General features: G+C 54.1%; 1 protein-coding gene across 1 annotated transcript; it reads left to right on the forward strand.

Moving 5' to 3' along the window:
• The first annotated feature begins 200 nt into the window (after window positions 1–200).
• On the forward strand, window positions 201–10,347 carry TBX2 (T-box transcription factor 2). Its single transcript, XM_069873888.1, has 7 exons — window positions 201–781; window positions 1,662–1,929; window positions 4,281–4,427; window positions 5,677–5,753; window positions 5,855–6,024; window positions 7,251–7,864; window positions 8,767–10,347. The coding sequence occupies exons 1-7, from the start codon at window positions 417–419 to the stop codon at window positions 9,211–9,213; spliced, it is 2,088 nt and encodes a 695-aa protein (XP_069729989.1). The 5' UTR covers window positions 201–416; the 3' UTR covers window positions 9,214–10,347.
• The last annotated feature ends 17,552 nt before the right edge of the window (window positions 10,348–27,899 follow it).

Consider the following 27,899-nt stretch of genomic DNA (forward strand, 5'->3'; position numbering starts at 1 on the left):
TTTTTCTTCTTATTTTTATTTTTTCTTCTTATTTTTATTTTTGCTTCTTCTTTTAATTTTTGCTTCTTATTTTTATTTTTGCTTCTTATTTTTATTTTTCCTTCTTATTTTTATTTTTCCTTCTTATTTTTATTTTTTCCTTCTTATTATTTTTTTCCTTTTTATTTTTTCCCCCAAATCTAGTTCCGCTGTTTTTCGCCTTTTTTTTTGTGCGCTTTTTTTTTTTTTTTTCGCGTGTGCGTGCGTTGTTCCTTTTTCTTCCCCTTCCAGAGACTCGAGCGAGTTCGCTGGGCAGGAGAGAGAAAAAAAACCATAAAAAAACCCACCCAAACAAAACCAAATAACCAACCAAACGCGCTCACGCACATTTTTGCAAAGGGAATCCCTCTTTTTCTCCTGGATTTGTGGATGCACCGATGAGAGATCCAGCCTTCCCAGGGACTGCCATGGCTTACCACCCCTTCCACGCTCCCCGGCCGGCCGACTTCCCCATGTCCGCTTTCCTCGCAGCCGCCCAGCCTTCTTTTTTCCCGGCTCTGGCTCTGCCTCCAGCGGCTCTGGCCAAGCCCATGCCGGACCCCGGGCTGGCGGGGGCGGCCGAGGCCGGGCTGCACGTCTCGGCCCTGGGACACCATCACCAAGCCGCCCACCTCCGTTCCCTCAAGAGCCTGGAGCCCGAGGAAGAGGTGGAGGACGATCCCAAAGTAACGCTGGAAGCCAAAGAGCTTTGGGACCAGTTTCACAAGCTGGGGACCGAGATGGTGATCACCAAGTCCGGGAGGTAAGAACCGAAGCCGAGCAGCCCGGCCCGCACCTGCGCTTCTTCCCTCCCCCCTTCTCTTCATCCCTCACCCCCCAGTTCTCTCGGATTAATTAACTCGGGGAGTTTCAATCCTTGGAGCTGTTTTTTTTCTTTTTTCTTTTTTTTTTTTTTCCCTTGTGTTTATGTCCCTCCGAGCTCCCCCCCGCCTCCCCAATTATTACTTTCCCCAAATTAAATTGCTGAGCGCTAATTGAGCCACCGTAATCCTCTCGCTGCGTTTCTTGATGCCGCTTCCTTCCCTCCTTCCAAAACTTTCCCTGGAGTCGCCCCCGGCCCTGCCCGCCTCCCCCCCAGCCCCGGGGAAGGCAGCGAGCCCCTCGGAGGAAAGAGGGGGAACGGCGGGATCCCTTTTCACCCCTTCTTGTCCAAAATGGGGTGGGTTTTTTGAGTTTTTTCCACTCTTTTCTGCTCCCGGGGGGGTGCGGCAGAGCGGGAGGAGAAGAAGCAGGACTTGAGAAAGGGTGGGGGCCCTCAGGGAGTCTGGGGAGTCCTCAGGGAAAGTGGGGGTCCTCAGGGAAGGTGGGGATCCTTAGGGAAGCCGGGGATCCTCAGGGAGTTTGGGGATCCTCAGGGAAGGTGGGAACCCTCAGGGAGTCTGGGGAGTCCTCAGGGAAGCCGGGGATCCTCAGGGAAGCCGGGGATCCTCAGGGAAGGTGGGAACCCTCAGGGAGTCTGGGGAGCCTCAGGGAAGGCGGGAACCCTCAGGGAGTCTGGGGAGCCTCAGGGAAGCTGGGAGTCCTCAGGGAAACTGAACCAAGATGGTGGCGGAGGGTCTGGAGGGGCCGTCGGGGGTGGTCGTCGGGGGGGCAGCCCTGTAGCGCTCTGGGTGTCTCCGCAGGAGGATGTTCCCCCCGTTCAAGGTGCGGGTGAGCGGCCTGGACAAGAAGGCCAAGTACATTTTGCTGATGGATATCGTGGCGGCCGACGACTGCCGGTACAAGTTCCACAACTCCCGCTGGATGGTGGCCGGCAAGGCCGACCCGGAGATGCCCAAGCGCATGTACATCCACCCCGACAGCCCGGCCACGGGGGAGCAGTGGATGGCCAAGCCGGTCGCCTTCCACAAGCTCAAGCTCACCAACAACATCTCGGACAAGCACGGCTTTGTAAGTGCGGCTGCGGGGCGAAGACGAGCCTCCCCGCCCCCGGGGAAGGAGTTGGGGCTGCTCTAGGGGAGCCTCGGGGGGCTTTGAGGGCTTCTCCCCCTCGAGAAGAAGCTTTGTGGGGCGCTGCGGTGGGCTGGCTGCCCGCAGCCCCTTCTCCTCCGGGCCCCGAGCCGCGTCTCCCCGCCGCCTTGGGGAAAATGAGAGAGCTTTGCGCTGAGAGCAGCCTCAATGTCTCCTCTCCTCCCGCATTCCCGACCCTCGCAGCCCCGTCCTGCCGCTTTTCCCGGTCCCTCGGGGCTCTGCGAGGAGAGGGATTTGGCTTGAAGCGAGGGCAGCCCCGACGGGGCGGACGGGCAGGTGCAGCCGGGGCTGCGGCCGCGGGGAGCGGAGCTGGAAGCGACGGCACCTGCGCTGGGTTTTCCGCGGCCGGGAGCCGGGTCGGAGCCGCTGGCAGCCCCCCTGCTCCTGAAAAGCTTCCCAAACGCTTTATTTATTTCCCTATTGATCGTATCTGCATCGCCTTCCGGAGGTAAAAATCAAAACTAGACCAGAAATAAAGCCAGAAAGCCAACAATATACTCAAAAAAAAAAAACCCCAAACAAACAAACAAAAGCCTAAAAAACCCACCTCCCCAAAAAAAACCAAAAAAAAAGAGAGAGATAAAAAACTTCTTAAATTTAAAAAATAAATAAATAGAGAAATCGAAGGTTGTTTCAAACAGCAGAGATCCGCAGAAAGCAGGGTGGAAACGCTAGGGAAGCAGGATCCTGCGTGTGTGCACGGGGTGTGGGAGGAAATCCCAGCGCCCCAAGCAGCTTCTCCAGCCTCTGGACAAGCATTTCGGGCGAGAAAGGGCGAGTTCCGCGCTCCGCGTAGGCGCTGCAGCAACTATCGGGGCCGCGGACACAGCGCGCAGGTGGGAGCCGCTTCCCATCACCCCGCGGAACTTCGCTCTCTCTTTCTATTTTGATTTTCTCTCTTCAGGCAGGAAATTGTGTCTTTGTTAAATAATACATTGCAAGGTTATTTATAGGCAGCAAGGTAAATCGATAAAGAGGGAAGCTAAAAAAAATAGCATTTTTATTTTTTTTTTTTATACTGGGGAAAAACTAGTTTGATTCAGCGTTTTTAACGGTTCGCCTCCTTCAATTAAAGATTTCTGGTGTCTGCCGTTGTCCAAAATCCGGACTGCGTTAAATCTGGGAGATGAGGGTTTAGCCAGTGCCCATCTGGTCAGAGAGGGATGATTATTTTTTTTTAAGGAATGCAGATTTGCACGCCTGAATGAGACTTTTTGCACCATTTTCATGATAAATCCCGTCTCGATGATATCAATATAATAGCGACCCGACAGCTCATCAGCAGGTGATTATTGCCGGGGTTAAAAAAGGGGGGGATTTTTTTTTTTTATTGCCTTCTAAAACGAAATGAAGTGATAATTATTTAACCATTTGGCCGACGTTGTTTGACAATAATTACTGGAGCTTTCGCCGTTCCCCTACAAATTCCGGGCGGTGAACATCGCATTTCAGCCCGACCACAGCAGGTTGGGGAATTATTTAATCGTTCTTAGGCAGGAAAACGTTAGGGAGGGGCAGGGGGGTCGGAACGGGGGCTGCAGCCTCTTCCGAAAATCGCGGTGGATTCGGGAAAAAAAAAAAAGGAAAGTTAAGGAAAAAAAATATCAAAAAACCCTAGAGGGTAGAGAATGGCTTTGAGTGTTGGCGAGGCTTTCAGACACCTGGTTGGAAAAAAAAATGTCTATTTCTTCTGCAATGTTGCTCCGAGACATAAATTTAACGTGGCTCACGGTGAAACGCTCCTTTCACGGGGCTGGCACCGGTTTCTGCTGCCACCGACGCAAATCGAGAGGCTTTTAAACATTATTTTTTTGTGGTGGTGAGGTAGAGTAATTTTTTTTTTTTTTTTTTGAAAGGACGGAAATATGAAAAGCGGCACGAAATGTGTTGAAAAGTGGCCTCGTCTCTGCAGGGGCTGGAACAAAACGGGGAGATCCCTTTTGCTGCTTTATTGCTTAACACCCACAAAGATGATGCTGTCCCCTGACCTCCTTATTTAGGGGCAGGTCCTGTAATGGTATAAACGCAAAAAAAAAAAAGAAAAAAAAAGAAAAAAAAGAAATATCCCTCTTTGGCATCGGCTGGCATTCCTTCCCCACGGTGAATTTGTATTTTTGTGGTTGTTTCTGGGAGAAAAGGGATTTTTTTTCGGGAGGAAAGGGATTTTTTTCGGGAGGAAAGGGATTTTTTTAGGGAGGTAGCCAGGCGGGTGTGTGTCGTGGCCGGTGATGCTGACGGGAGCCCCGGGCCGTGCTCTCTCGCCCCCCCAGACCATCCTCAACTCGATGCACAAGTACCAGCCCAGGTTCCACATAGTCCGGGCCAACGACATCCTCAAGCTGCCCTACAGCACCTTCCGCACCTACGTGTTCCCCGAGACCGACTTCATCGCCGTTACCGCTTACCAAAACGACAAGGTACCCCCTCTTTCTGTCCCTTCCTCATCCCCTGCACCTCCCCCCGTGCTCCCTCCTGCCCCATCCCTCACCCCTTATTAGGGTATGTTTGTGTCTCTGTGTGTGTGCAAGGATGTTTTGGGGGAGAATGACCAAAAAGCAGCAACAGGAGAAAGGTTAAACCCCAGGTTCTCAGAGCAGGAGGCAATATTTGACCTTTTACTATTATTATTCCTATTTCTATTATTGCGATTTCTATTACTGCAGTTTCTACTACTGCTATTTCTATTACTGCTGTTTCTACTACTGCTATTTCTGTTACTGCTATTTCTACTATTGTTATTACTATCCTTGCTATCGTTACTATTTCTATTATTACTATTATTCGTTTTTTCATGGACCTTGTCACACCTTTTCTGGGCCAGGGGAATCTTTGCCCTGCAGACAGCGGCACCGCGGCCTGGGCAGCCTCACAGAGAAGGTGCCCTGGAACCGAGGGGAGCCAAAAAATAAAGCTAGATAAGCTAATTTTAGTCGCTTTTGCGATTTAGCAAGTGGAGCCAGGAGAGCAGCGGAGCCAGGAGAGCCGGGTGGGGCGCGGAGAGCCCCTACAGACCCCTCCGAGAGCCGTGTGTGTGTGTGTGTTTGAACCCAAAAGCTGACCCCCCACCTCCAGCCCTGGCTGCTGACGCTAATTGACAGCTCTGTCTGAGGGTCCTGGTGGGCTTGTTTCCCTCGTAAAGTTTATGGCGAAGAGTCACAATCGATTAAAGGGCACTTTGTCTGTTCCCCGGCCCGTGGGCTCCGTCGGGGGGGGGGTGCTGGGGATGCTGCGGGCTGGGCTTGCAGCGGGGCTGGGCAGCCGAGCCTTTTCTCCACGGTCGCTCTCGGGGCCCTGTGTCAGGTCCATGCATTATTGAGAGCCCTAACGTCGCCTGTCCCCGAAGCCGGTGGCGGGGAGGGACAAGAACAGCTTTTAACCAGCGCTGCGCGGCTCGCTCGCCATCTTCCCTCCGGGGGGCCGTGAAAAATAACTTCCTATCATTAAGCCCCTATTAATAATTCAAGCCCTAAACCTCAGCATCGTTTTTAATCAAGCCTGCGGTGTGTTAAAGCCGGGGCCGCGGCGCGGGGATTCGAAAAAAAAATAAAGAGAATTTAAGGAATTAAATGCCTGTGCGGCGCCACCCCGCGCCCCCCGACGGCAGCGAGGTTGGAAGTGGGGGGGTCGGGTAGGTTTTCACGTTTTTCTCCGTCTCTCCCCCTGCAGATCACGCAGCTGAAAATCGACAACAACCCCTTCGCCAAGGGCTTTCGGGACACGGGGAATGGCCGGAGGGAGAAGAGGTAAGGGGTGTCTTTCGCCCCCCCCCCCTCGCCTCCCAGCTCCGCATCCTCGAGGGAGCCGGGCGATGCTCGACGGTTCCTCTCTCCCTCCCTCCTCGTAGGAAGCAGCTCTCGCTGCCGTCTCTTCGGATGTACGAGGAGCCCTGCAAGCCCGACCGCGACGGGGGCGAGTCGGACGCCTCCTCCTGCGAGCCCTCGGCCGTCCGTGACGCCCTCCACTCGCCCGTGGGCCCCGTCCCCAGCCCCCTGCGCCTCAAGGGCAGCAGCAGAGGTAAAGCAAGGAGGCACCGTGTCTAAATTGCCCTGAAAATTCGATTTCTCCTCCCCTGGGAGCCGTTTTTTGGCTGCAGAGAACCAGACCGTCGGGGGTAGAAAAAAAAACGATGGGCACGAATGATCCGGTGGGTCTTTTCCAATCTGGTGGTTCTATGATTCTATGAAAGGGCTCTGGGGTTGAAAGGACAAGAACGAGCGCCCGCTTGCAACGTTTTCCTGTTTATACGTTGGTGTAAACAAGAAGAAATACTTGTGCTAGATGTGTTTGCCCCACTCCTCGCTGCTGCTGTGTGCCCTGCCTTTCATGGCTAGCTCACACTCCCCTGGAAAACAAAAAAAAAAACAACAAAAAAAGCAAAAAAAAAACACATTTGAAAGGGAAAAATAATGTTGTAACTCCAGGGCTCCAAGCTAGTAAATTAAAATAAACTAGCAGTTCCCACATTGGAGTTTGAGATGCTGGGTTTTGTCTTGCCGCACTATCAATCTGCTCTTTAAACTTTCCGATTCTCTGCAAACCTTCATCAAAACTGCAACCCCCCCCCCCCAACCCCGAGCTGGTGGGAGGGTTTATTACACCCCTCTCCTCTTTCAAAGGCTTCTCTGAATATTCGCCCCAGCCTGCAGAGCTTCACCTAACCCTCACCAAAATGTTTTTTTTCGTTTAGCGGGAGCCAGTTGGGCAGGGGCTCAGCTCCCTTCGCCCTCGTCCCCTGCCTCCTCTAAGAGGTCGATGGGTTTTTTAAATTAAGGTCCTATTCAGGAAATTCTGGACCATACCTCATGCCTTAAAACTGCCTCTTTAACCTGTTTCAACCTGTACATTTGGAATAAATCCACGGCGCGCTGTTGATCGGCCCCATGTAATTAAATATATACAGGACCATTTCCTCCAGCGCTGTCCACCCGCCCGCGCTCTCTTCATCCCCCTTTGAGTTCGCAGCTAACGAGAGCGATGCTGTAATAGATTTTGGTCCTCCATCAAACATGTTTTTCCTGTTTGGCAGAGCAACAGGACTGCTGTTGTTAATCCCCTTTCCCCAGAGTAACTGCTGCACGAGGGCCCCTTTCTGCCCCTCGAAATGAGTTTCTCCCATTAATAACGATTGGGATTTCGCTGCCGCCATCTCTTCGCGACGCCAGGGCTCTTGCAAGTGACCCGCTCCTCGCCTCCCCTGGGTGCTGCTGCTCTGACCCCCCTGCCCTTTCATCCCCTTGCAGAGGAGAAGCCGGGAGCTGACAGCGATGCCGAGGTGGAGAAGGCTCCCGAGGAGCGGCCGGCAGCAGCCCCCAGCCCCACTGGGGAGGACGCGACGCCCCGTGGCAGCCCCCGGTGCCCTGAGGAGCGGAGCAAGGAGAGGCGAAGCCCGGAGAAGGGCAAGGATGGCACGTCGCCCCGGGAAGGCCCCGGCGAGGGTCTGTTTGGCGTGCGAGGCCTGGAGAAGGACAAAGTGGAAGGACGGAGGAAAGAGCTGGACCCGAGCAAGAAGGACGCAGAGGGTGGCGGGCTGGGCAAGGAGGCCTTCGCCCCGCTGATGGTGCACACAGACAGCCCCCCGCACCTGAGCGCCGGGCACCTGCAGAGCCTGGCGCTCTCCGGCCTCCACGGGCAGCAGTTCTTCAGCCCGCTGGGTGCCGGGCAGCCCCTCTTCATCCACCCGGGACAGTTCGCCATGGCCCCCGGAGCCTTCTCTGCCATGGGCATGGGACACTTGCTGGCCTCGGTGACCGGCGGAGGCAACCTGGAGAATGGAGCCCTCTCGTCCACTCCGGCCGCGGCAGGGACGGCCACCCCCTTCCCTTTCCACCTCTCCCAGCACATGCTGGCCTCTCAGGTAAGCCCCCTGCGCCCACCTGCATCCCCATCCCCATCCCTGCTGTCTGTCCAGACCCTGCACCCTCCTCTCCGTGTCCTTCCCCAAAGATCCCTGAATGAGCAGAGAGCTTTGGGGGCACAGGTCAGGCCCCACCAGGATCAACCCCGGTGCTGGGACACACAGGGTGGCCTCAGCTCGGGTCAGGAGCTGTTGGTGGCCCTGGGCTCCCCCATGGCCTCTGCAGCCTGTGAGTACAATGGGGTGATGATCCCCTGACGTGTGGCAGCTGTGGGGAAACATTTTGAAGGCTTGGCCTTGGGGCTGATGTGAGGAGGAATCTTGATTTTTTTTTTTTTTTTTTTTTTGGAGGAGGAATCTTGATTTATTTTTTTGCAGCTGATACTGTTCTGCTATAGGCAGGGGCAGCGTGGCCCTGCTTGACCCGCTGTCCCCATCCAGGAGCCCCCCTGTTTCCCTGCCAGCCTCAAAACGGCTCCGGCAGCGCCTGCGCTTGCGTTGCCTTTGTCAGCCCCTGTGATGAAACGCATAAAGACATCTTTGAACTCCCCTAATTTATCGATCCTATTTAACAATGTGTTTTAATGTGGTTAAGGGTCTGTGATGCTGCCCAGACAGGGACGCGTAGTGTGCGAGGAGGTTCAGGGGCAGGGACAGAACAGGTCCTGGTGATAGGTGGCACCAGCCTGGATTGGTGTATGGTGGACGGATGTCCTCAGCCGTACCTTTTCCTCAGCTTGTCCCACAGGAATATCCCAACGCTGTTGGTTTAGGATGACGCTGGGTTGTCGTGGCTTTGCCTTGGCACTCTCAGGTGAACACGTCTCAGGGAGGGCAGGAGGAGGGGGATGCATGGAGCATCAGCACAGCTCTCACCTCCCCATCTCTTTCTCTCTCTGCAGGGAATCCCGATGCCCACCTTCGGCGGACTCTTCCCCTACCCCTACACCTACATGGCTGCAGCCGCGGCCGCCGCCTCGGCCATGCCGGCCACCAGCGCCGCCGCTGCGGGGCCGCTTTCCCGCAACCCGTTCCTGGGCAGCAGCCGCCCTCGCCTGCGCTTCAGCCCCTACCAGCTCCCGGTCACCATCCCTCCCAGTACCAACCTGCTGACCACCGGCCTGCCCGCCAGCCTCAATCCCGGCTCCGAGGGCTCCAAAGGCAGCAGCAGCCGGGAATCCAGCCCCCTCCCCGAGGTGCCCCTGCACAAGGGGGGCAGCCAGCGCCCCACCGCCTCGCCCAAGGGCTCCCTGAAGGAGTCTCTCAATGAACTGCAGAACATCCAGAGACTGGTGAGCGGGCTGGAGAGCCAGCGGGAGCTGTCACCCGGCAGGGAGTCCCCCAAGTGACCGTCGGGGCGGGCAGCGAGCCCTCCTGGCGGGGCGGAGAAGCACTGGTATTTTGTACAGCACAGTAGGAATATTTATTGCGGAGCGAGGGATGTGGGGGCGGATGGGGTGCAGGGGGCTGCAGCGTTGGGATTGGAGCCCTGCCGGCCCAGCGGACCCACCGCCACCGAGCCAGGAGCGAGAGGTGGGGGCTCAGGGCTCGCCCGCTCCCCTGGTTGTGGGGCTGGGAGCGGGTCCCCCTACTTCAGCGTGGCCACAGAGCCCCCCAAACCCCTTCTCTGCTCCCCAGTTCCGGGCGCTGGGCAGCTGGGGGGTGATGAGCTGGCGTGGAGGCACCTGATGGACGGGGCAGCCCTGGCCCTCGGCTCCGGGGAGATGAGTGGGGCTGAAACCTCAAGGGGAGGGAGGGGGAGGACAAAACAATTAACAACAACAGAAAAAAAGAAATAAGAAATGAAATATGGGAAATGAACCGCCTCGGCAGCCGCCACGCAGAGCTGGTACGGTGCGGGGAGCCCCGCGGGTACCCGGGCAGATATTTATGAAATAAATGGTAATTTGTGTAAATAAGCTATAAGGATCCCAGAATATGCAAATTGGTATTAATTTATTCAGAGTTGTACATTGGTGTGTACATAATATTTAGAGTTTAACTCATCGCATTTAAGTTTTCTTGGTTTTTTTTTTTTTTCATTTTACATGAACGTATATATTGTAAATGAAAACTATTTAGCTCTTTGTGATTGAAGGAGATATTGGTTTCTTTAACTGTGTTTTAAAATATTGTTTATCCCGCCTGTTCTCTAGGACAATCATGTGCCACCGGTAAAACAATTTTTGGAGTCGTTGAATGGACTTTTACAAAGGAAAAAAACCAAATCCAAAACGTAACTAAAATTTAATTGCTACAGTGCGGGGTATAGAGAATGCAGGAATCAACCTCAGGTTTTTATTTTTCACTCCAGAACAAAAAAAAATAAAATAAATAAAAGTATAATAAATTTAAATATCACAGGACTGTGCTCTATATTTGTTTTAAAATAAAAAGATACATGATTTGCAACGTGATGGTTACTCGGGTATCTGTCTGTTCCGTTTTGATGAATTCTCACATCTTTCAATAAAAAAACTACTCGGAGAAGTCCTGCTGCCTCCTGCTTGTTTCATTCACCTTCCCTGGAGGGGTTTAAGGCACGGGTGGACGAGGTGCTGAGAGACGTGGTTTAGTATTTGATGGGAATGGTTGGACTCGATGATCCGGTGGGTCTCTTCCAACCTGGTGATTCTATGATTCCTGTTGGGGCCGTGGCTTCTCTGCAGGTGCGCAGCCCTGGGTTAGAGGGGGAGAGATGAAAATCCGTCGAGGAAGCTCCGCTGGCTCTGCACGTCGGGGGGGGGGGGCGGATTTCTGCCTTCAGCGCCTCCCCCCGCCCCACAAGCCGCCCCACTGTGGGGGTGCAGGGGGGGACGCGGCTCCGGGAGCCTCCACGGGGTGGGGAAGAGGTGACCCAGAAATGCCAGTGCTGTCAGGGATGGGGTGACCTGGGAATGCCAGTGCCATCGAGGATGGGGTGACCCGGGAATGCCGATGCCGTTGGGGATGGAGACAAGGTGGCCTGGGAATGCCGGTGCCATCAGGGATGAGGTGACCTGGGAACATCGGTGCCATAGAGGATAGGAAAGGGGTGAGCCAGAAACGCTGGTGCCGTCGGGGATGGGGAAGGGGTGACCTGGGAATGCCGACACCATTGGGGATGGGACAAGGTGGCCTGGGAATGCCGGTGCCATCAGGGCTGGGGACGGGATGACCTGGGAAGGCGAGTGCCGTCGGGGATGGGGACGAGGTGGCCTGAGAATGGCTGTGCCACCGGGGATTGGGAAGGGGTGACCTGGGAACACAGATGCTGTCGAGGATGGGGAAGGGGTGACCCAGAAACGCTGGTGCCGTCGGGGAAGGGGTGACCTGGGAAGGCTGGTGCCGTCGGGGATGTGTCTGCGTCGGGGCGGGGGCTCGGAGCCGCTCTCTGCGTGTCGGGGCGCGGCCGAGGAGGACGCAAACAGCCCTTTTCCTCACCAATTACCCTTCTCCCGTGCCGGAGAAGATTTATGAACGCGATTGCGGGGCCGGGGGGGGGAGGGAGGGCGCGTCCCCCCGCGGGCTCGGAGCCGCAGAGCCGGGCGCAGGGCGCCCTCTGCCGGTGTCTCCGCGCTCCCGCAGCCGCCGGGCCCCGACGGGGCGGGTCGGGGGCGGCTGCGGCTCCTCCCCGGGCTCCCCTGAGCTCTGCGGGGGCTGCAGGCAGGGAAGGGGCTGCGGAGCATCCCCCCAACCTCCCTCCTCATATCGCAGCACCCTCAGTTTCCCAATAGCGGGAGAGGAGCCACTGCGCCTCACTGAGAGAAGTGGGGCTGCTTCTCCCAATGTGGGGGGGCCAGCAGGGTGGGAACCACTTCAACAGGAGGAGGGAAGTGTAGTTACTAAAATTAGACTTGCAGGATTATTTCTGAATAAACCTCACTCAGGATGAGTAAGAACAAGCTCTATTTTTAGGGAGGAGGGGCAGAGCGTGCGCCAGTGTGGGGGCTCTTCTCCCAAGTGATGGGTGATAGGACGAGAGGGAATGGGCTCAGATTGCACCAAGGCAGGTTCAGACTGGATATCAGGCAAAAATTGTTCATTGAAAGGGTTCTCAGGCACTGAAACGGCTGCCCAGGGAGGCGGTTGAGTCCCCGTCCCTGGAGGTGTTGAAAAGATGAGTAGGTCTAGCACTTAGGGATATGGTTTAGTAGTGGACAGGTACGGTTGGACTCAATGATCTCCAAGATCTTTTCCAACCAAGTGATTCTATGATTTCCATCATCCTTCCAACCACGCTGGGTTCAGGCTAAGCTGGCTGGGGTGAGCACAGCGGGGAGATGGTAATGGTGCTGCTGAACGCAGATAGAGCCAAGGGAGCCTCCCACTGGGTTTCTGCTCTCCTGGCCCACCGAGACCAGCCTCACCATCCAGCCTGGTCCAAGGGACAGGGGAAGTTTAAATGCATCCTCCGGTGGAGCATCCCAACCTGCCCGTGGAGCTTAAAGCCCCTCACAACTGGGGAGGGAAAAGTGTTTCCTGCAGACTGTGGGTTTGTGACGGTGACCTCAAGGGGTGGCAGGGAGCAGGGCTGGCTCCCCCAGCCAGGCAGTGTGGGCAGCGGGGCGTTTCAGCAGGAGCCGAGCTGCTCCAGGCCCGCTGGGGCCAAACCCAGGCTCTGGGAAACCCTATTCAAACAGCTCGATGAGCAGCTCCTGATTAGTCACGCACTGAGCTGGGATTATTTTCCTTGGCTATGAAAAGGCACTGGGAGGCCCCACAGGGGCACAACCGGCACAGCTCCCCCCAGCCCTGCCACTCAGCACCCCAGAAAATGGCTCCGTGTGCTGAAGTCACCGCTGGGTCACACAAACAAAGCTCTGGGTGCCCCGATGTTCTCCATCTGGCAGAAGGTGCCAGTGTTTAACCAGCAGGTAACGTCGGTGCTCTCACCGACATGGTCAGATCACTGAACACTGAGGGTTTCACTAGTGTTAGCGACGGCTTTTGAATTTCTTCAGCCAAATGCACAAGGTGCTTGGCTAGACACTAAAAGTAGCATCGCTGCCTTGGAGAATTTGTGGGGCCAGTGGACAATCCCAGACTAACCTGGCTGCCAGTGCTGGAAAGGGTGTTTGATTGAGGGACATGGGCTCACACCAGAGCATCTCACAGCTCCTCGGGAGGGGAACACAGCTGCAATACAGCTGTTTAGCCTGGAGAAGAGGAGGCTGAGGGGAGACCTCATTGCTCTCCACAACTACCTGAAAGGAGGTTGTGGAGAGGAGGGTGCTGGCCTCTTCTCCCAAGTGGCAGGGGACAGGACAAGAGGGAATGGCCTCAAGCTCCAACAGGGGAGGGTCAGGCTGGACGTCAGAATTTTTTTTCATGGAAAGGGTCATTGGTCCCTGTCCGAGGCTGCCCAGGGATGTGGTTGAGTCCCCTTCCCTGGAGGGGTTTAAGGGACAGGTGGACAAGGTGCTGAGGGACACGGTTTCGTGATTGATGGGAATGGTTGGACTCGATGATCCAATGGGTCTTTTCCAACCTGGTGATTCTATGATTCTATGATAACTCCTGTCCCTCTGCAGGTCCAGGGGTGGCTTCACACAGCCTTGCCAAGGCTGCAGGGCTGCACTGCTGGCCCTGTCTGTGTTTGTCACCCCAGTGTCAGTGTGAGCTCCCTGAGCCCATGGGCTCACTGGGGTGTGCCAGAAGGGGCGTGGGACTTGGTGGCACCTCGCTGGGCATTCTCAGCCCCTGACCGCTGGGCAGGGGGAAGAAATGTTGCTTTTTGTCACTGCTTTGTAGGCTTAATGGAGCTGCCTGACGCACACCCTGGGAGAAGCACAGGCAGAGTTGCACCCCGAGAATGACGCTGTGAAGCAGGGCACATTGCAAGGGTCCTGTGATGCACCAGGAGCTCTTCTAGGGGGACTCCCAGGGTGTGATGATGCCACATGGAGGCTCCAAATCCTACTTTTGAACATTTCAGTGAGCATTTAGCAGCCCTGGCTGGGTGCTCATGGGATGCAGACGTTGGGGAAGGGGAGCCTTGGTCCATTGGCCATCAGCGAAAGGGAGATGTGGTACTTTGGCTGTCGGAAAAAGGGAGCTGTGGCCCATCGGCCAACAGGGAAGGGGGGCCGTGGTCCTTTGGCCATCGGGGAAGGGGAGCTGCGGTCCTTTGGCCATCAGGGAAGGGGAGCCATGGTCCTTCAGCCATCAGGGAAGGGGAGCTGCAGTCCTTTGGTCGTCAGGGAAGGGGAGCTATGATCCTTTGGCCATCGGGGAAGGGGAGCCACGGTCCTTTGGCCATCAGGGAAGGGGAGCCGTGGTCCTTCAGCCATCAGGGAAGGGGAGCCGTGGTCCTTCAGCCATCAGGGAAGGGGAGCCATGGTCCTTTGGCCATTGGGGAAGGGGAGCCACGGTCCTTTGGCCATCAGGGAAGGGGAGCCGTGGTCCTTCAGCCATCAGGGAAGGGGAGCCGTGGTCCTTCAGCCATCAGGGAAGGGGAGCCACTGTCCTTTGGCCATCAGGGAAGGGGAGCCGCTGTCCTTTGGCCATCAGGGGAGGGGAGCCGCTGTCCATCGGTCAGCAGGGAAGGGGAGCTGCTGTCCATCAGTCATCAGGGAAGGGGATCCGCGGTCCATGGGCCATCAGGGAAGAGGAGCCACGGTCCTTCAGCCGTCGGGGTGGGCAGCTCTTTGTGCCGTGCTGGCGCCTGCCTCCTCTCCCGGGACAAAGCGTCCCGGGCCGAGCCCGGCTGCCGTCCCCAATTAGGGCCCCTTTGGCGCTGCTCCCCGCGGGGCGCAGGGCGGAGGGGGGGGGTCCCGGTCACGGCCCCGGAGCCCCAATTACCCGCGGGGCCGCCGCTCTGTCTGCCGGCCCCGATCGCGGATCAATAGACAAAGGGGAGCGCCGGGCGGCTCCGCAGAGCGCTGCCCCCACCCCCCCCCGCCCCGTCGCTGCGCACCCGCAAGGCACCTGCGCGCTCGGAGCGGCTCCGCACCTGCGGAACAACGCGATTTATGGGGCTGGGCGGGGCTGGTTCTCCTCCTGCGCTGCCCGTGAGCGGCCGCTGTGGCCTCTCCCCTCCCTCCCACCCCGCTAGCGGCGATGGGGGCTGAGCCCCGACGGGGCGTCCCCGGAGCCCCAGCGTGGGGCGCAGCTCGTCTCTGCAGCAGCCAGCTGGGTGAGCCCCTTCCCCCCAGCCCACCCCGGGGAAGCCCCAGGAGCTCTGTCAGGTTCTTCCCCCGGCCACCGGCCTCTCAAAAGAGCCACGAAGCTGGTGAAGGAGCTGGAGAACAGGCCTTATGAGGAGGAGCTGAGAGAGCTGGGGGTGTTTAGCCTGGAGAAGAGGAGGCTGAGGGGAGACCTCATTGCTCTCTACAACTCCCTGAAAGGAGGTTGTGGAGAGGAGGGAGCTGGGCTCTTCTCACAAGGGACAGGGGACAGGACAAGAGGGAATGGCCTCAAGCTCCAACAGGGGAGGGTCAGGCTAGACATTAGGAAAACTTTTTTCACAGGAAGGGTCATTGGGCACTGGCAGAGGCTGCCCAGGGAGGGGGTTGAGTCACCTTCCCTGGAGGGGTTTAAGGGACGGGTGGACGAGGTGCTGAGGGACATGGGTTAGTGACTGATGGGAATGGTTGGACTCGATGATCCTGTGGGTCTTTTCCAACCTGGTGATTCTATGATTCCATGGAAAGCCTCTCTGCCCCCCTCAGTTGGTTCTGTCCCGTTAGCCCCTGGGGGCACGGTCCTTGCTGTGGGCTGGGGGGACGGGAAGGAAGAAGCAGCCGTCCAGGCTGTTCCCTGCCCCAAGGTTCCCAGAGCCGCTTTGATCTGTGCGGGCGTCTAGGGGCGTTAAAAATATTATCAGGAAAAAAGCAGCTGTTTGTTTTGATGCAAAGCTGGTTCTTAGCCACAGGCACCGTTAGCTCCCTCTTTGCTCCAAGGCAGGGTGGGAAAGGGGAAAGGGGAGTCTCTCGGTTTATTCCTGTTGTTTACAGCAAGGGCGAGCCGAGCCCTTTCCCAGGCCTTCACCGGAGCCGGGAAGGGAGGGGAGGAGGCGCGGCCGTGCCCCAGCGACTCTCTGCTGGGGACATCGACGGGACGGAGCCTCCCGGTGGGCGCCCGGCTGCCCCCTGCGCTGCTCCCAGCCCCCCCCAGGGGAGCGGCCAGCAACGGGCTGCGCTGGGCTGCTCTGCGCTGGGGTCGCAGGGAAGAAGCAGGGCTTGCTTTGCTGGGATGTACTTCGGCTCCTAGATGTCCTGCCAGGCCCAGGCTCACACTCCATCCCAACACTTCCCATCCCTTCCCATCCGAGGCGCTCACCCCCATCCCTTCCCATCCGAGGCGCTCACCCCCATCCCTTCCCATCCGAGGCGCTCACCCCCATCCCTTCCCATCCCAGGCGCTCACCCCCATCCCTTCCCATCCCAGGCGCTCACCCCCATCCCTTCCCATCCCAGGCGCTCACCCCCATCCCTTCCCATCCCAGGCGCTCACCCCCATCCCTTCCCATCCCAGGCGCTCACCCCCATCCCTTCCCATCCCAGGCGCTCACCTCCATCCCTTCCCATCCCAGGCGCTCACCCCCATCCCTTCCCATCCCAGGCGCTCACCCCCATCCCTTCCCATCCCAGGCGCTCACCCCATCCCTTCCCATCCCAGGCGCTCACCCCACCTCATCCCACCCCAGGAGCCCACCCCATCCCATCCCACCCCAGGAGCCCACCCCATCCCATCCCACCCCAGAAGCCTACTCCATCCCATCCCACCCCAGGAGCCCATCCCATCCCACCCCAGAAGCCTACTCCATCCCATCCCACCCCAGAAGCCTACTCCATCCCATCCCATCCCAGAAGCCTACCTCATCCCATCCCAGAAGCCTACCTCATCCCATCCCAGAAGCCTACCTCATCCCATCCCAGAAGCCTACCTCATCCCATCCCAGGATCCCATCCCATCCCATCCTGTCCCATCCCCTCCCATCCCAGTTGTGCCCCAGCTGGGCCGCCAGGTGGCGCAGTCGCTCCGCGCCGCTGGGTTTTCCCCGAGGGGGCGGCCCCGGGGGAGGGGGGGGCGGTCGGTGCTTCCCATCGGACTCTCCATGGGGAGCGGTGCCTAGCCGAGAGCTGCCGTGTGGATAGTTGATCTCTTTTTGCTATACGTCTGTGCTGTGCACACACATCTATACGTGTGAGCAGCTGCCCCATCAATCGATGAGGGGCTGACACCATTTGGTGCTGCCAAAAATACCTGTAACACCTATAGACCCTTTCAGAAAGCAGCAAACGCTCGCTCTGAGGCACCTAAGCACGAACGAGCAGCTAGAAGTGGTGATGATCTGTTTTCCACACGCTAGTTTTTGTATTGCCTGAAGTATTAACAGATGAAATCGTGCAAGAAAGGCTCCCTCTTCCCCTCGTCAAGCTGGCATCGCTGTAACCGGTGACATAAGCACAGGTACATCTGTCCTTCACCTCCTGTTGGTTTCTGTAAATGTTCCTTGCCTTCAGCCTTGGGCCTGGCATGCTCAGTAATTCTTTGGAAATAAGATCTAATTAAAATGAGACAGCGCTGTCAAGGGACTACCTAATTGTCTTTGCAAAATGACCTTGTGGAGATCTTGGCTCAGTTCCCAGCAGAAAGGTGTTGTCAGTGCAAAATCCTGTGCTGTTGGGGGGAATTGGTTAAAGGCTTTTGGGAAATTACTCCCCGGGCTGGGAAATAACGAGCCGGTGGAGACACTGCGATGCTGTTCTCCCTGCTCTGCTCCAGCTCAAGAGCTGTTCTCCCCACCCAGGCCGTGTTAGGGCTCAGGGACACCCTCAAAATGGCTTTAAAAGAGATGCACCGGGGTTTGGCCAGTGTAAATACCAACAGGTGTCCATAGGGCTTTCCTCTATGTTTTGTGTGCTAAATATATGCATTTTTTCCCAACACCAGTGAGAAACAAAGCTGGTTTGGTTGTTAAAGCCTCAAACCCACCTGATATCCCCAAGTGATGGATACAGCTGCGCAGCCAGCCTGCAGCTTGCCCTGTCCACGTGTCCTCTCTCCCATTCCCACTGCAGATTCCCGCTGGGCAGCAAGGACTTGGCTCCCTGGGAACGCCGTGCGGTGCTGCAGGGGAAGTAATGTCACTATCTCCCCGGGACCCCTCATTCCTGCAGAGCCCCCCATCCTTCGGATGCTTTTTGCAACAAGGTCTCCCAGGCAGAGGGAGAGCCAGCCTCCACGAGAGGGAGTATTTGCAGGGATTTTTATCCCAGCTGGACTGGTTTTCTTTTCCCAGTTGTTTTCAAGCAGGGGCTCATCCTTCCAGTTTGGGACCAGCCTCAGGCTGACAGACCAGGCAGCTGGAGCTCTTCACCTGCATGTCACACTGCGTGGAATGCTTGAATTTCTGGAGCTGGGAGAGATCTGACCTTTCCTGAGACAATTGTCATGCTGTCATAGTGCCACGTGCTGCGCTTTTGTGAGACCAGTGGAATTTTTTTCACAGAAAGGGTCATTGGTCCCTGGCAGAGGCTGCCCAGGGAGGGGGTTGAGTCCCCTTCCCTGGAGGGGTTTAAGGGACGGGTGGACGAGGCGCTGAGGGACATGGGTTAGTGACTGATGGGAATGGTTGGACTCAATGATCCAGTGGGTCTTTTCCAACCTGGTGATTCTATGATTCTACGAAGTCCTGCTCTTTCCCCAAGTGGGTTGCAAGGTCCTGCCTCTGTGCCCCATCATGGGAACAGGAGAATATTTTCCTTCTTCTAGCCTATTCACCAAAGAGTGGAAGAAGTCCCTCTTACTGGAGTGACTGGTGAGTGTTGTGATTGGTCTTGGTCAAGTGTGGACCAAGGCACGAGGCTGTTCTGGCTGTGAGAGGGGAGCTGAGTGTGTCCCCCACTGCGGGCAGCAACGATGGGGAGCAAGGAAGGTGCTTCGTTGCTGGGCCAGGTGCCTCAGGGGAGGATGATTGGAGGAATCCTGACCTTGGGAAACCCCAGTGTGGCTCCTTGTGGCAAAAAAATGTGGCTTTTGCAGCTCGACTCTTGCCCTGTGATTTGGGGTGGTTCGCTGGGCCCTCATTTTAAGACTGGTAGAGATCATCCTACATCTCACTGCTCCCCTTTGTGAGACTCCACTGAATCCTGTGGTGCCTCCAGAGTGGGGAAAGGCTGTTTATGGTTTCCCAGACGACTGCCACGAATCCAAGACCAAAACATGCACTTCTGGGGTGCCACACTGGGCCCTGGGGTGTTGGTGGCCACATGTGCTGTGGGGGGTTTGCAAGAAAGATGCACAAACAGCCTCCCCAAGCCCTTGGAGGAGACCTGGGTCCTGCCTCCCCCTGCCCTCCCAGCACGTCCCTGGGGCCTGTGGATGCTCAGACTACCCTATCTGCAAACTGCAGAGCAGATTATCAGCGAGAGCGTCTAAGATTAGAGAGTTGTATTTATGTCTGCTTCCTCTAGAGCCGGGGAAGCTGGAGTTGAATTTGGTGCAGACTCTTTGGCACCACGGGGCTGATTACTGGGGTTGCCTTTTCCTTTGCTGGGAGCATCGCAAGGAGGGCTCAGACAATTTTCAATTAATGGAAAGGAAAAAAAGAAAAAAAGAGAGAGAGAGAGAAAAGGGAACATACAACAACAACAGTCCCCTCCATCAGGATGGTGGGAAGAAAGGTGCATCTCTGAGATGCCACCGTTTTGTGCAAACTGCACCCATGGTGCTGTAAATTCTCAATCAAGAACCCAGTGAGAAGCCCAGAGATGGTGGATTTGCCACTGCAGGATGTAGAAAAGCCTTGGGGCTGCTCCTGCTTTGCTGGCCTGGCTGCATGTTCCCTGCAGAGCATTCATGGGTGCAAAGCTTCACTGGGTCGCAGAGCCTGGTACTGGGTGCCGAGGGCATCCTCATCAAACTGGAGAGAGTTGGGTTTTTTTCTGAGGGCCCTGAGTAGGAGAAATTGAAAGATTTCTCTCTGCATTCTGTGTTCTCCTCAGCTGGAGGGTGCACAGCCAAGAAGCAGCTTTGCTGGGCAAGCTGGTGCTGCGGCCAGCGGGAGCGGATAGCCCTGGCCAGCCAGAATGGCTTAACAGGCTTAATGTGCTGTTGTTCTTATAAACAATCACGTGAATTACTACAAATCTCGTTAGATCCGTGCTTCTCCTGACCTCCTGCGTTGCTAATGCCAGGAGCAGCTCCTCTCAGGGGTCCCACGCTGTCTCTGGGTGAAGAAGTTCTTTCTAAAGAGCTCTGAGCTGCTGCTGTGGGTGCGCAGCCCTGGTGGCCACGGCATTTTGGCCTTGCTTTTCTTAGAACTATTTCCAATAAGCTTAATAGGGGAGGGGGAAGAGCAGAAATCTAATAGGTAAAAAGCCATTCGAGGTCCTTGGCTATTTTAAACCTGATTTAAAGCTTTGGTCGCTTTGTTAGTGCAGTGATTCAGCTGATGTTGCCCAGGGGTGCTCCTCGTGTCTCGCCTTGTTAAGCAGCAGGTGCACAGCGCTGTGCTCTGCTCTGGCCAGAGCTCATGCCTGGCAGCTCTGCTGTCCATTGCCTCCTGATTTTGGCCAGCTGGTGACCTGCTGCCACGAGGAATGGGGTCTTCTCAGGGTTTTACAGTGTGTTCGGTTAAGGGTTTAGCCACAGGGATGGTCAGTGCCCAGAAAACATGGGAACAGCAGGTTTAGCCTGGAGCACTTTGGGAAGGACAAGTTTTTTTCTCCCATCAGTGCCGTACCTTGCACGCCTGCTGAATGCCACAAGCCTCCCAGGCAGCAACAGGCATCTGTGTCTCCCATTTTCCCTCCTGCATCGCTCTGAGAAGGGATGCAGGATGCTCCCTTGTTGCAGAATCACAGCTGCTCCTTGGGTGAAGCACCTCAGCTGGCACTTCAGAGTCTGGTGTGGGCTCCTGGGGGTCGGGGTAGGAAACCTCGCAGGAGCCTTAATGACAAGAAATGTTTTTTACATCTCTGCTGAAGGTCTGTTGCTGCTTCACCTCTCAGCAGACGATGCAAGAAGCGAAGGACTGGGGCAGGCAGCAGAGCTTGAGAAAGCTCTTCCCCGGGGACCTGGGTTCTGGCAGAGCAGGCTGGGATAAGCGAGCATGAGAAAAGCAGGCTTAGCCCTCCAGTCACCCGTTAGATGCGTTTCCGGCTGCTTTTCATCTTGCTCTCAGTTTAAAAGCCATCTTATTCCAACACCGAAGCTGCCGCCAGCCCCGGCACAGCTTCAAAGCTGGGCTGTCTTGGGGCAGCCTGGAGGGAGAGACACAGGCAGGAGAGGGAGGGCTGTGGGGGCGTCTGCCCACGCAACGGGTCTGCGGATTCCGTGGAAGAGTGGGGGTACAGGACTGCCCATCGAGACACCTTTAAGGTGTGTCACTTCCCCACTTGTCCTTGGAAACTGGCTGCAGAAACCGCCGGGGATGCTCTTTCTCCAGACCTTCTTTGTCCCACTAGCACGAAGCTCAGCCTCACAGTGGGAAGCAAGGTCACCCCCACCCCTGGCACTGGTGACCTCTTGGAGTTTTGCATCCCCTTTTTGCATTTCCACTTAACTAAATCTCTTCATCTTCTCCCCTGTAGTGCTCTGTGCTGTGGCTGGAGACACCTGCTGTCACATACCCAGTTCTGGTGGGACACTGGGGATCGTACGGTTCTCCAGAGTGCGCTTGTGGGACCATTTAGACCATCTGGAAATGAGAAGACAGCGAGTAACTCGGTGCCTAGCAGAGCTGTGACAGCATTGGCCATCGGGGTTGCTATTTCGCACGTCACGTCTCAGGTGATGCTGGGGGACCCTCACTATTACAGGACAGCTGCCCAAAGCTGGGGTCCTCCTGGAGAATGAGTGAAAGGTGGGGTGGGTTCTGCTCTACCCTGGCTCGTGCGTGATACCTTTTGCCCCAGGAATGCTGCTTTGGGTGGGAGCTAGAGGATCTGAACTTTGTATTTTAGGCTGGAGGCAAGTCTTGAATTCAGCTGACGGTGATTTCCGTGGATTTACTGAAAAGACGCTTGGAGTCAGCAGTCGCATTTACTCTTCCTTTTTGGCTCTTCCTCAAGTGAGAAATACCAGATATGCAGCACACTCTGGTACAAGCAGTATCCGCCTTCTGGGAATAAGCTTCCCAAAAGCCAAAGACCCTTCTGGGCATCGTAGGGTGTCTTCACTGCCCCAAAAGGAGCAGATGGATGATGCTGGGGAGGCACAGGGGAGTGGAGACTCCGAGTTGGAAACCTGGGATGCACTTCTTTTTTGTCCACCTCAAGTGAAAAGGTAGAGGAATGCTTAGAGGATGAGCAGCAAACCTCCCCGGGTGGAAATGTGCTGCCCAGACTCTTCACTTCTCAGCCTTTATTTGTTTGCTGAGCACCCGGATGTGATTCTCTGGTTTTTTTCCAAGAACTCTTGCTTCAGCAGATCTGTCGGGAGAAGAGCACTTACTGCTCAGTGACAAAACGCATTCTTGAGATGGAAAAAGCTCTTTTCAAGGAAAACATGACATTTCAGTGGAAAAGTAACTTTGCATGCTGTTTCTAATTTGAAGGCTCGGCCTTGGAATGCTCCCATTGACTTTGAAATCAGAGCTGGCTCTTATGCTTTCCAGGTTTTATCCACCTTTCTCATATAATTTCATATTGCTCCCTCTGTTAACGAGACAATATTAATTCTGTCTTGCTGGATTTTGCCTAGATCACTTCCAAAGCACAGTTTCCCTTATCCCATCTTTTCTTTTTTTCCTGTTTTTTTTTTTCCTCCCCAGCTCTAGGCAATAAATACCTTCAGGGCAGACTCTGGGAACCGCACAAAGCTCCATACCTGGCTGATGCCTCCTGAATGGATGAATGAATGAATGTGCTTCCTGGTATCGCTCCATACTGAGATTAACTCTTACAGCCACATGCTTCAAATTATTACATCTGCTCATTCATAAAGATTTTGTCTCCATTTAAACATGCTAGCACTAATTTCTCCCTGTTAATCTGACCTGAGCCGTAAGGGAGAAATGCTGATAGATTGTTTTCCCCCCCCCCATATTTTGCATAGTCCCAGTTTGGCTTTGCTGCCTGTAACTCTTAAAGCAGGGGAGAAAACCTGAGCAAGAGCCAAGTGCTGCAGCTGGCTGGAGCCAGCAGAGGGGAGGCGAGAGCAGAGATTCTGCTTTTCCCCACTTTGCAATAAATTTCAGAAGGGGAAAAATGGCTGCTGGCTTATTTTAATTATTATTTCCCCGAATAAGAGCGATCCCATCAAGCTGATAATAACAGTGGTGTCGATAGCAATCAATCTAATGGCAAATAAATAATGTTGGATAAAGTGATGGGCAGGCAAAAGCTGGAGGGCTCTCCCCATCTCCTGTGGACCTAGTTTGTAGGTCATTTCTCCTGCAAAAGCCGGTGTCATCCTGTCACCTCCTGCTCCAAGCTCTCTTGGAGGGTGGGTGGAACAGAGGTGACATTAAGTCACTGGACCAGTGGAAAGACCTCCTTGGCTTGTATGGGGCTCAAACCCACCTCCTTCCCATCTCCTGTGGGACCACAGACCCAGGCATCCCTCCACTTGGCAGAGCATCTTTCAGTGAGATCCTGCGCTCCGGGAGAGCAGAGGAATATTTACACTGGAAGATGGGATTGTGATGCTGCTGGAACTGTCCTTGGAGGTGAAGCACAAACAGGTTCATTTAAACGAGGTCACCCCTTTTACAGGTTTAAGTGGGTTTCACTGTAAAATGAAGTTATTTCAACAAAACCTTTTTTGATAAATTAAACCAGCACCACTCGGTATATAATTTCTATAAACAATCTTCTCTGATGTTTACCTAACCTGGGCATGCAGAAACTCTCACATGTTAAATATTAGATGAAAAAGGGCTATGAAAGCTTTAAATATTTCTCTTTTTTTAAAGCAAGAAATCCAGTGCTCCATGGGAAAGACTTTGCTGCTTTTGAGCCGGGGCTCTCCTGTTGAAGGCAAAGGGAGGGTGGCAGCCACTTATACTGTTGTGGCTTTGTATTGGGTTGTTTTATTTCCAGGGCAGTGGTCTTGGGCAGGGCTTGGTGGGACTTGTGGGGTGCACAGTGCCAGCACCCATACATGCACATCCTTGTGTAGTAAGAGCTTGGTGATGCAATGGCTCATCTCCTCCTGTGTCACGTTTGTGGGGTCCTGTGAAGCCTGGGACTCTCATTAGTCTGTGAATTAATGGCAGATCATTAATTCTTTAATTAAAGGGCTGCAGCCCAGCCCTGCTGCAGGCAGTGGTTTGGGACAGCTGAGAACTGTTGGTGGTTTGAAGTGCTGCTGTGATTGGGGCTGTGCTGGGTCATTTGCCAAGTGATTTGGATGCTTTCCCTTGATCCCCCTGATAGCCGAGCACCACTGGAAAAGATGGACATGGCTTCAGTGAGGACAAACTGTCCAGCTCATAAAAGATAGCTGCGGTGAGTCAGAAATCTTCTGCTTGTCACAGGACTGAGGTTTGCCTAATAGGGAATATGTATGATTTAGGTGAATTTGTGCTGTTTGCCTCCAGAAAGCTGGAAAAGGGGTAAGTGGGTTGGCTCTGTTCCTGTGGAAAGCCCTAGTCTGGGGAAATCAGCTCCCTTCCAGCTTTGCTCCTCAAGGGCAGATCACTCCACTAACTTAATGCCTTCTAGGGCTGGATTCTTAGACTTACAGGAAAAAAAGTATTAATATTAAGTCAAGTCCCTGCTGTAGCTGATTTCTCCCTAAGACATCTCCAAACCAAGTCCCACTCTTACATGAAAATGAAGGAAATGTGCTTTGCAATTATGCACATAGCTTAATTGGATCAGAGGGAGGGCAGCAGAAACATTTCTGCTGAGTAATTCAATATTTAGGGATGCCCTCACAGCACACGTCTCACTCAGCTGTTAAGATGCTTATCAAGAGCCTGCTAAGCTGATGATTTCATCATGAGTTAAATTGTTCGGTAATATATAGACTAAATTTGGCTCCTTTAGGGATGCCAGAATACTAAACCCCGTAAACTGCACCATGGGGCTGTTTGTGGATCAATCGGCTGCAGTGGCTTCTTTGGAGACTTAATGCCATCAGGGGAGCACCCACCCCAAAATCAGCCCTTCTTTTTCTTCTGGCTGGTAGAAGTTTCCCAAAATATTTTTTTGGGGCTATTGAGGTTTTCCATAGTCTGCTCTGGCAGGTGACAAATAGCTTGAAATTCTCAATGAGGTGGGTGCTGCTGTTCAGAGTATTAACAGTAGAGGCAGAGGAAAAGCACAACTGCCAGCAGGAGAGAGAATCGTTGTCAAATGACACAGGAGATAGAAGCAATTCAAAATTACATAGGAAAAAGAAGTGATATAAAGCAGGTCCTGGCTGCAGGACTCATGAGTCACAAGTTGGGCAAGATCCTGTTCGCTAGGGACAGGGTGGGAGCCTGCAGCCACCAACCAGCGCCGGGATGTGGATGGGCTCGGTGAGTTTTGTCACTGTCTTCAGTGCAAGTGCAGAGGAACCCTCTCCTGTGGATAGGGAGAGCCTGTGATGACCCCATGTCTTTCTTCAGGGCTTTCTGGATAGTGGGATAGTGGGATCTGTCTAAAATACGTGTTAAAAATCAGCTTATCTTCCAAATAAACTCTCAGAAATTCCAGTATCTCCAAGATGTGCTTGCAGGCGATTTATTCTTTTTGCTTTTGGTGTTTCCATGACACTTTTCAGCATTATTTTTATTGACGCTATATTACCAGAGATCACTTTTCGTGGATAACACAGTATTTTGGAGAAACCAACAGCTAAATCTGGTTATCATTGACGTTGCTTATAAAATATACATAGCAATCAAGATACTGACCATGGCAGTAAATTGAAAATATATTGAAAACATAAAACATTTTTTCAATTTATTAGTAATATAAAAAAATATTTGGGCATTGCCCCCCTCCCCCCCACCTTGTTAAAAAGACAGATATAGAAGCTGTTGTAAGGAAATCTGTAGTACTACTCCAAATGCCGACGTGGTGTGGAGAGTGAGCAGCGTGCTGGGTTTTGTGGGCTTTTCAGATAGCAAACAGCCTGCTCCAGACAGTCCCATCTGCCAAAGGGCTTGTAGAAGGAGCTCAACCCAGAGAAAACCCTGACTTGAGGTTAATACCAACTGACCTGGTCTCTAAGGGATCCTAGGAGCAGGTTCAGGAGTTACTGGAGGGCTGGTGACTGCGGTGATGGCATTAAAATACATGACTTTCTCCCACTGGCTGTGGCCCTCGGTGCTGGGACAGGTCACCCCCCACGCCCTCATGGCACAGCACAATTTGGGCAAGTCCTTTAAGGGTTAACCTCAGCAACTGCTGTGTAAGTGTAAAAATATTAATAAGGCTGCCGTGGGTCACCTTAAAATGGGAATTTACGGTGGTAGTCAAACCTAATGTTTTGGATCAATGCAACATCCCTTCTCAGAATGAAAAAGTAAATTAAACGGACTGTCATACAGAGGGTATGTAACCAAATCAATCATATTTATTGCATTTAATCAAAACTTGATTCAGTTAAATTTATTCCATATGATAGCTGTGCGCTTTGCATGATGCACACCTACCTGAGGATGCTGGTGTGCTCGCTGGAGGGAGGGCTCAACCCTGTGTTGTTGCACATTAGTGAGATTAGGGGTATTAATTTGTGTATGATGCTCTGAGCAACGGATGGAGTGTGTATATCCAGGGAAACAATCATAGGGACTTTACTGTGGATAAATAGTGTGCATTTAGAAGCCAGTATAATTCCTGCTCCTACACTGATGTGTTTGCTTGCTGCTGGCTGCATACAAGGATGGGATGTGCTGCTGCTACACCACGTGCCAGCCTCGTGCTAAACAGCCTTTTAGCACGTGCTGGCACCCTTCATCATAGCCTTACAGGTAGGTGTGATGGGGCAAAAATCCCAGCTGGGGGCTGAGGGGTGCAGGACAGGTAAATTGTTTATGCTGTGCTAATATCCAGGCAATAGAAACGACAGCACTTGCTGCCACCCTCCCTGTGCCACTGAGTGGCTGGCTGGGCTCAGCGCAGCCCCCTGCCTCATGCCATCCCCACCCTGGCATGGTCTGAGCTGTTTTCAACTCCACACTAATCAAATCCACCTCTTGGCAGAGTTATCCTTGCTTTTGGGAAGGCTCTTGTCACCATCCCGAAGGAGCAGGGTTCTTGAGAGCGAAGGGTGCTCGCACCTCCCCTGCCCACCCGCACCCACTGGGTGCCGTGGTCCCATCCCGGGGGGAGGATTTGGTCACACAAACCTTCCTTCTACTCCTGGAAGTTAAATATTAGAATTCTTCATAGCTGCATATGTAATTCACTACATTAATCTTCCCTTAAAACATGCTCCTTCCACAAAGCCCCTCTGTATTGATCCAACAAAGACAATTATATATTATAGGGGGAGGGGGAAACAGCTGAAATATTTGAGATTGGCCCTTCAGAGGGATTTATGACATGTCTGAACTGTAGTGTCTGCCTATTTTTTATGCTAAGCCTCTATGACAGGGGTCATGTCTTCCTCCATATACTGTACAGTGCTGTGTGCTCCAATGGGGCTATATTAAATACTCAGGATGATTAATCACACTGTATAAATAACACACTTGTGTTGTGTTTGGAGGCGTGCACGCGTGTGAACATCAGCGGTGCCTCTACGCCGCACAGCCAGAGCGCCGTCCCCAGCAACAGGTACTGCTGCCCCCCACACAAGGCAGTTGGAGAGCCCTGAGCATTGTGGTCTGATGCTGAAGCTCTCGTTGGTTTGTGAGAGGGTTAGTCTAGACACTCCCAGACACTTCCAATCCAGATTTCTCCTGGTTCTCTGTTTTTTTCCTGGCCCAGTTGGTTGCAGGGACCTTTCTGAGCAGGATGCAGTCCTGGAGCATCTCCCAAAGGCAATGGGGGGCATGAGCCCAGGGGCTTTTCTGGTACCCTGCCTCAAGGCATAGAGCAACAGGTTTCAAGGGCACAGGGCAGGTGCCCTTTAGGAGAAGAATCATGTACTATCTCCATCTGTACCCCAAAATAAGAAGGCAAAGCAGCACAACCCGAGAGCGCAGGGAATGAGAAAATAA

Source organism: Phaenicophaeus curvirostris, chromosome 21 (assembly GCF_032191515.1).
Source record: "Phaenicophaeus curvirostris isolate KB17595 chromosome 21, BPBGC_Pcur_1.0, whole genome shotgun sequence".
NCBI classification, from domain to species: Eukaryota; Metazoa; Chordata; class Aves; order Cuculiformes; family Cuculidae; genus Phaenicophaeus; species Phaenicophaeus curvirostris.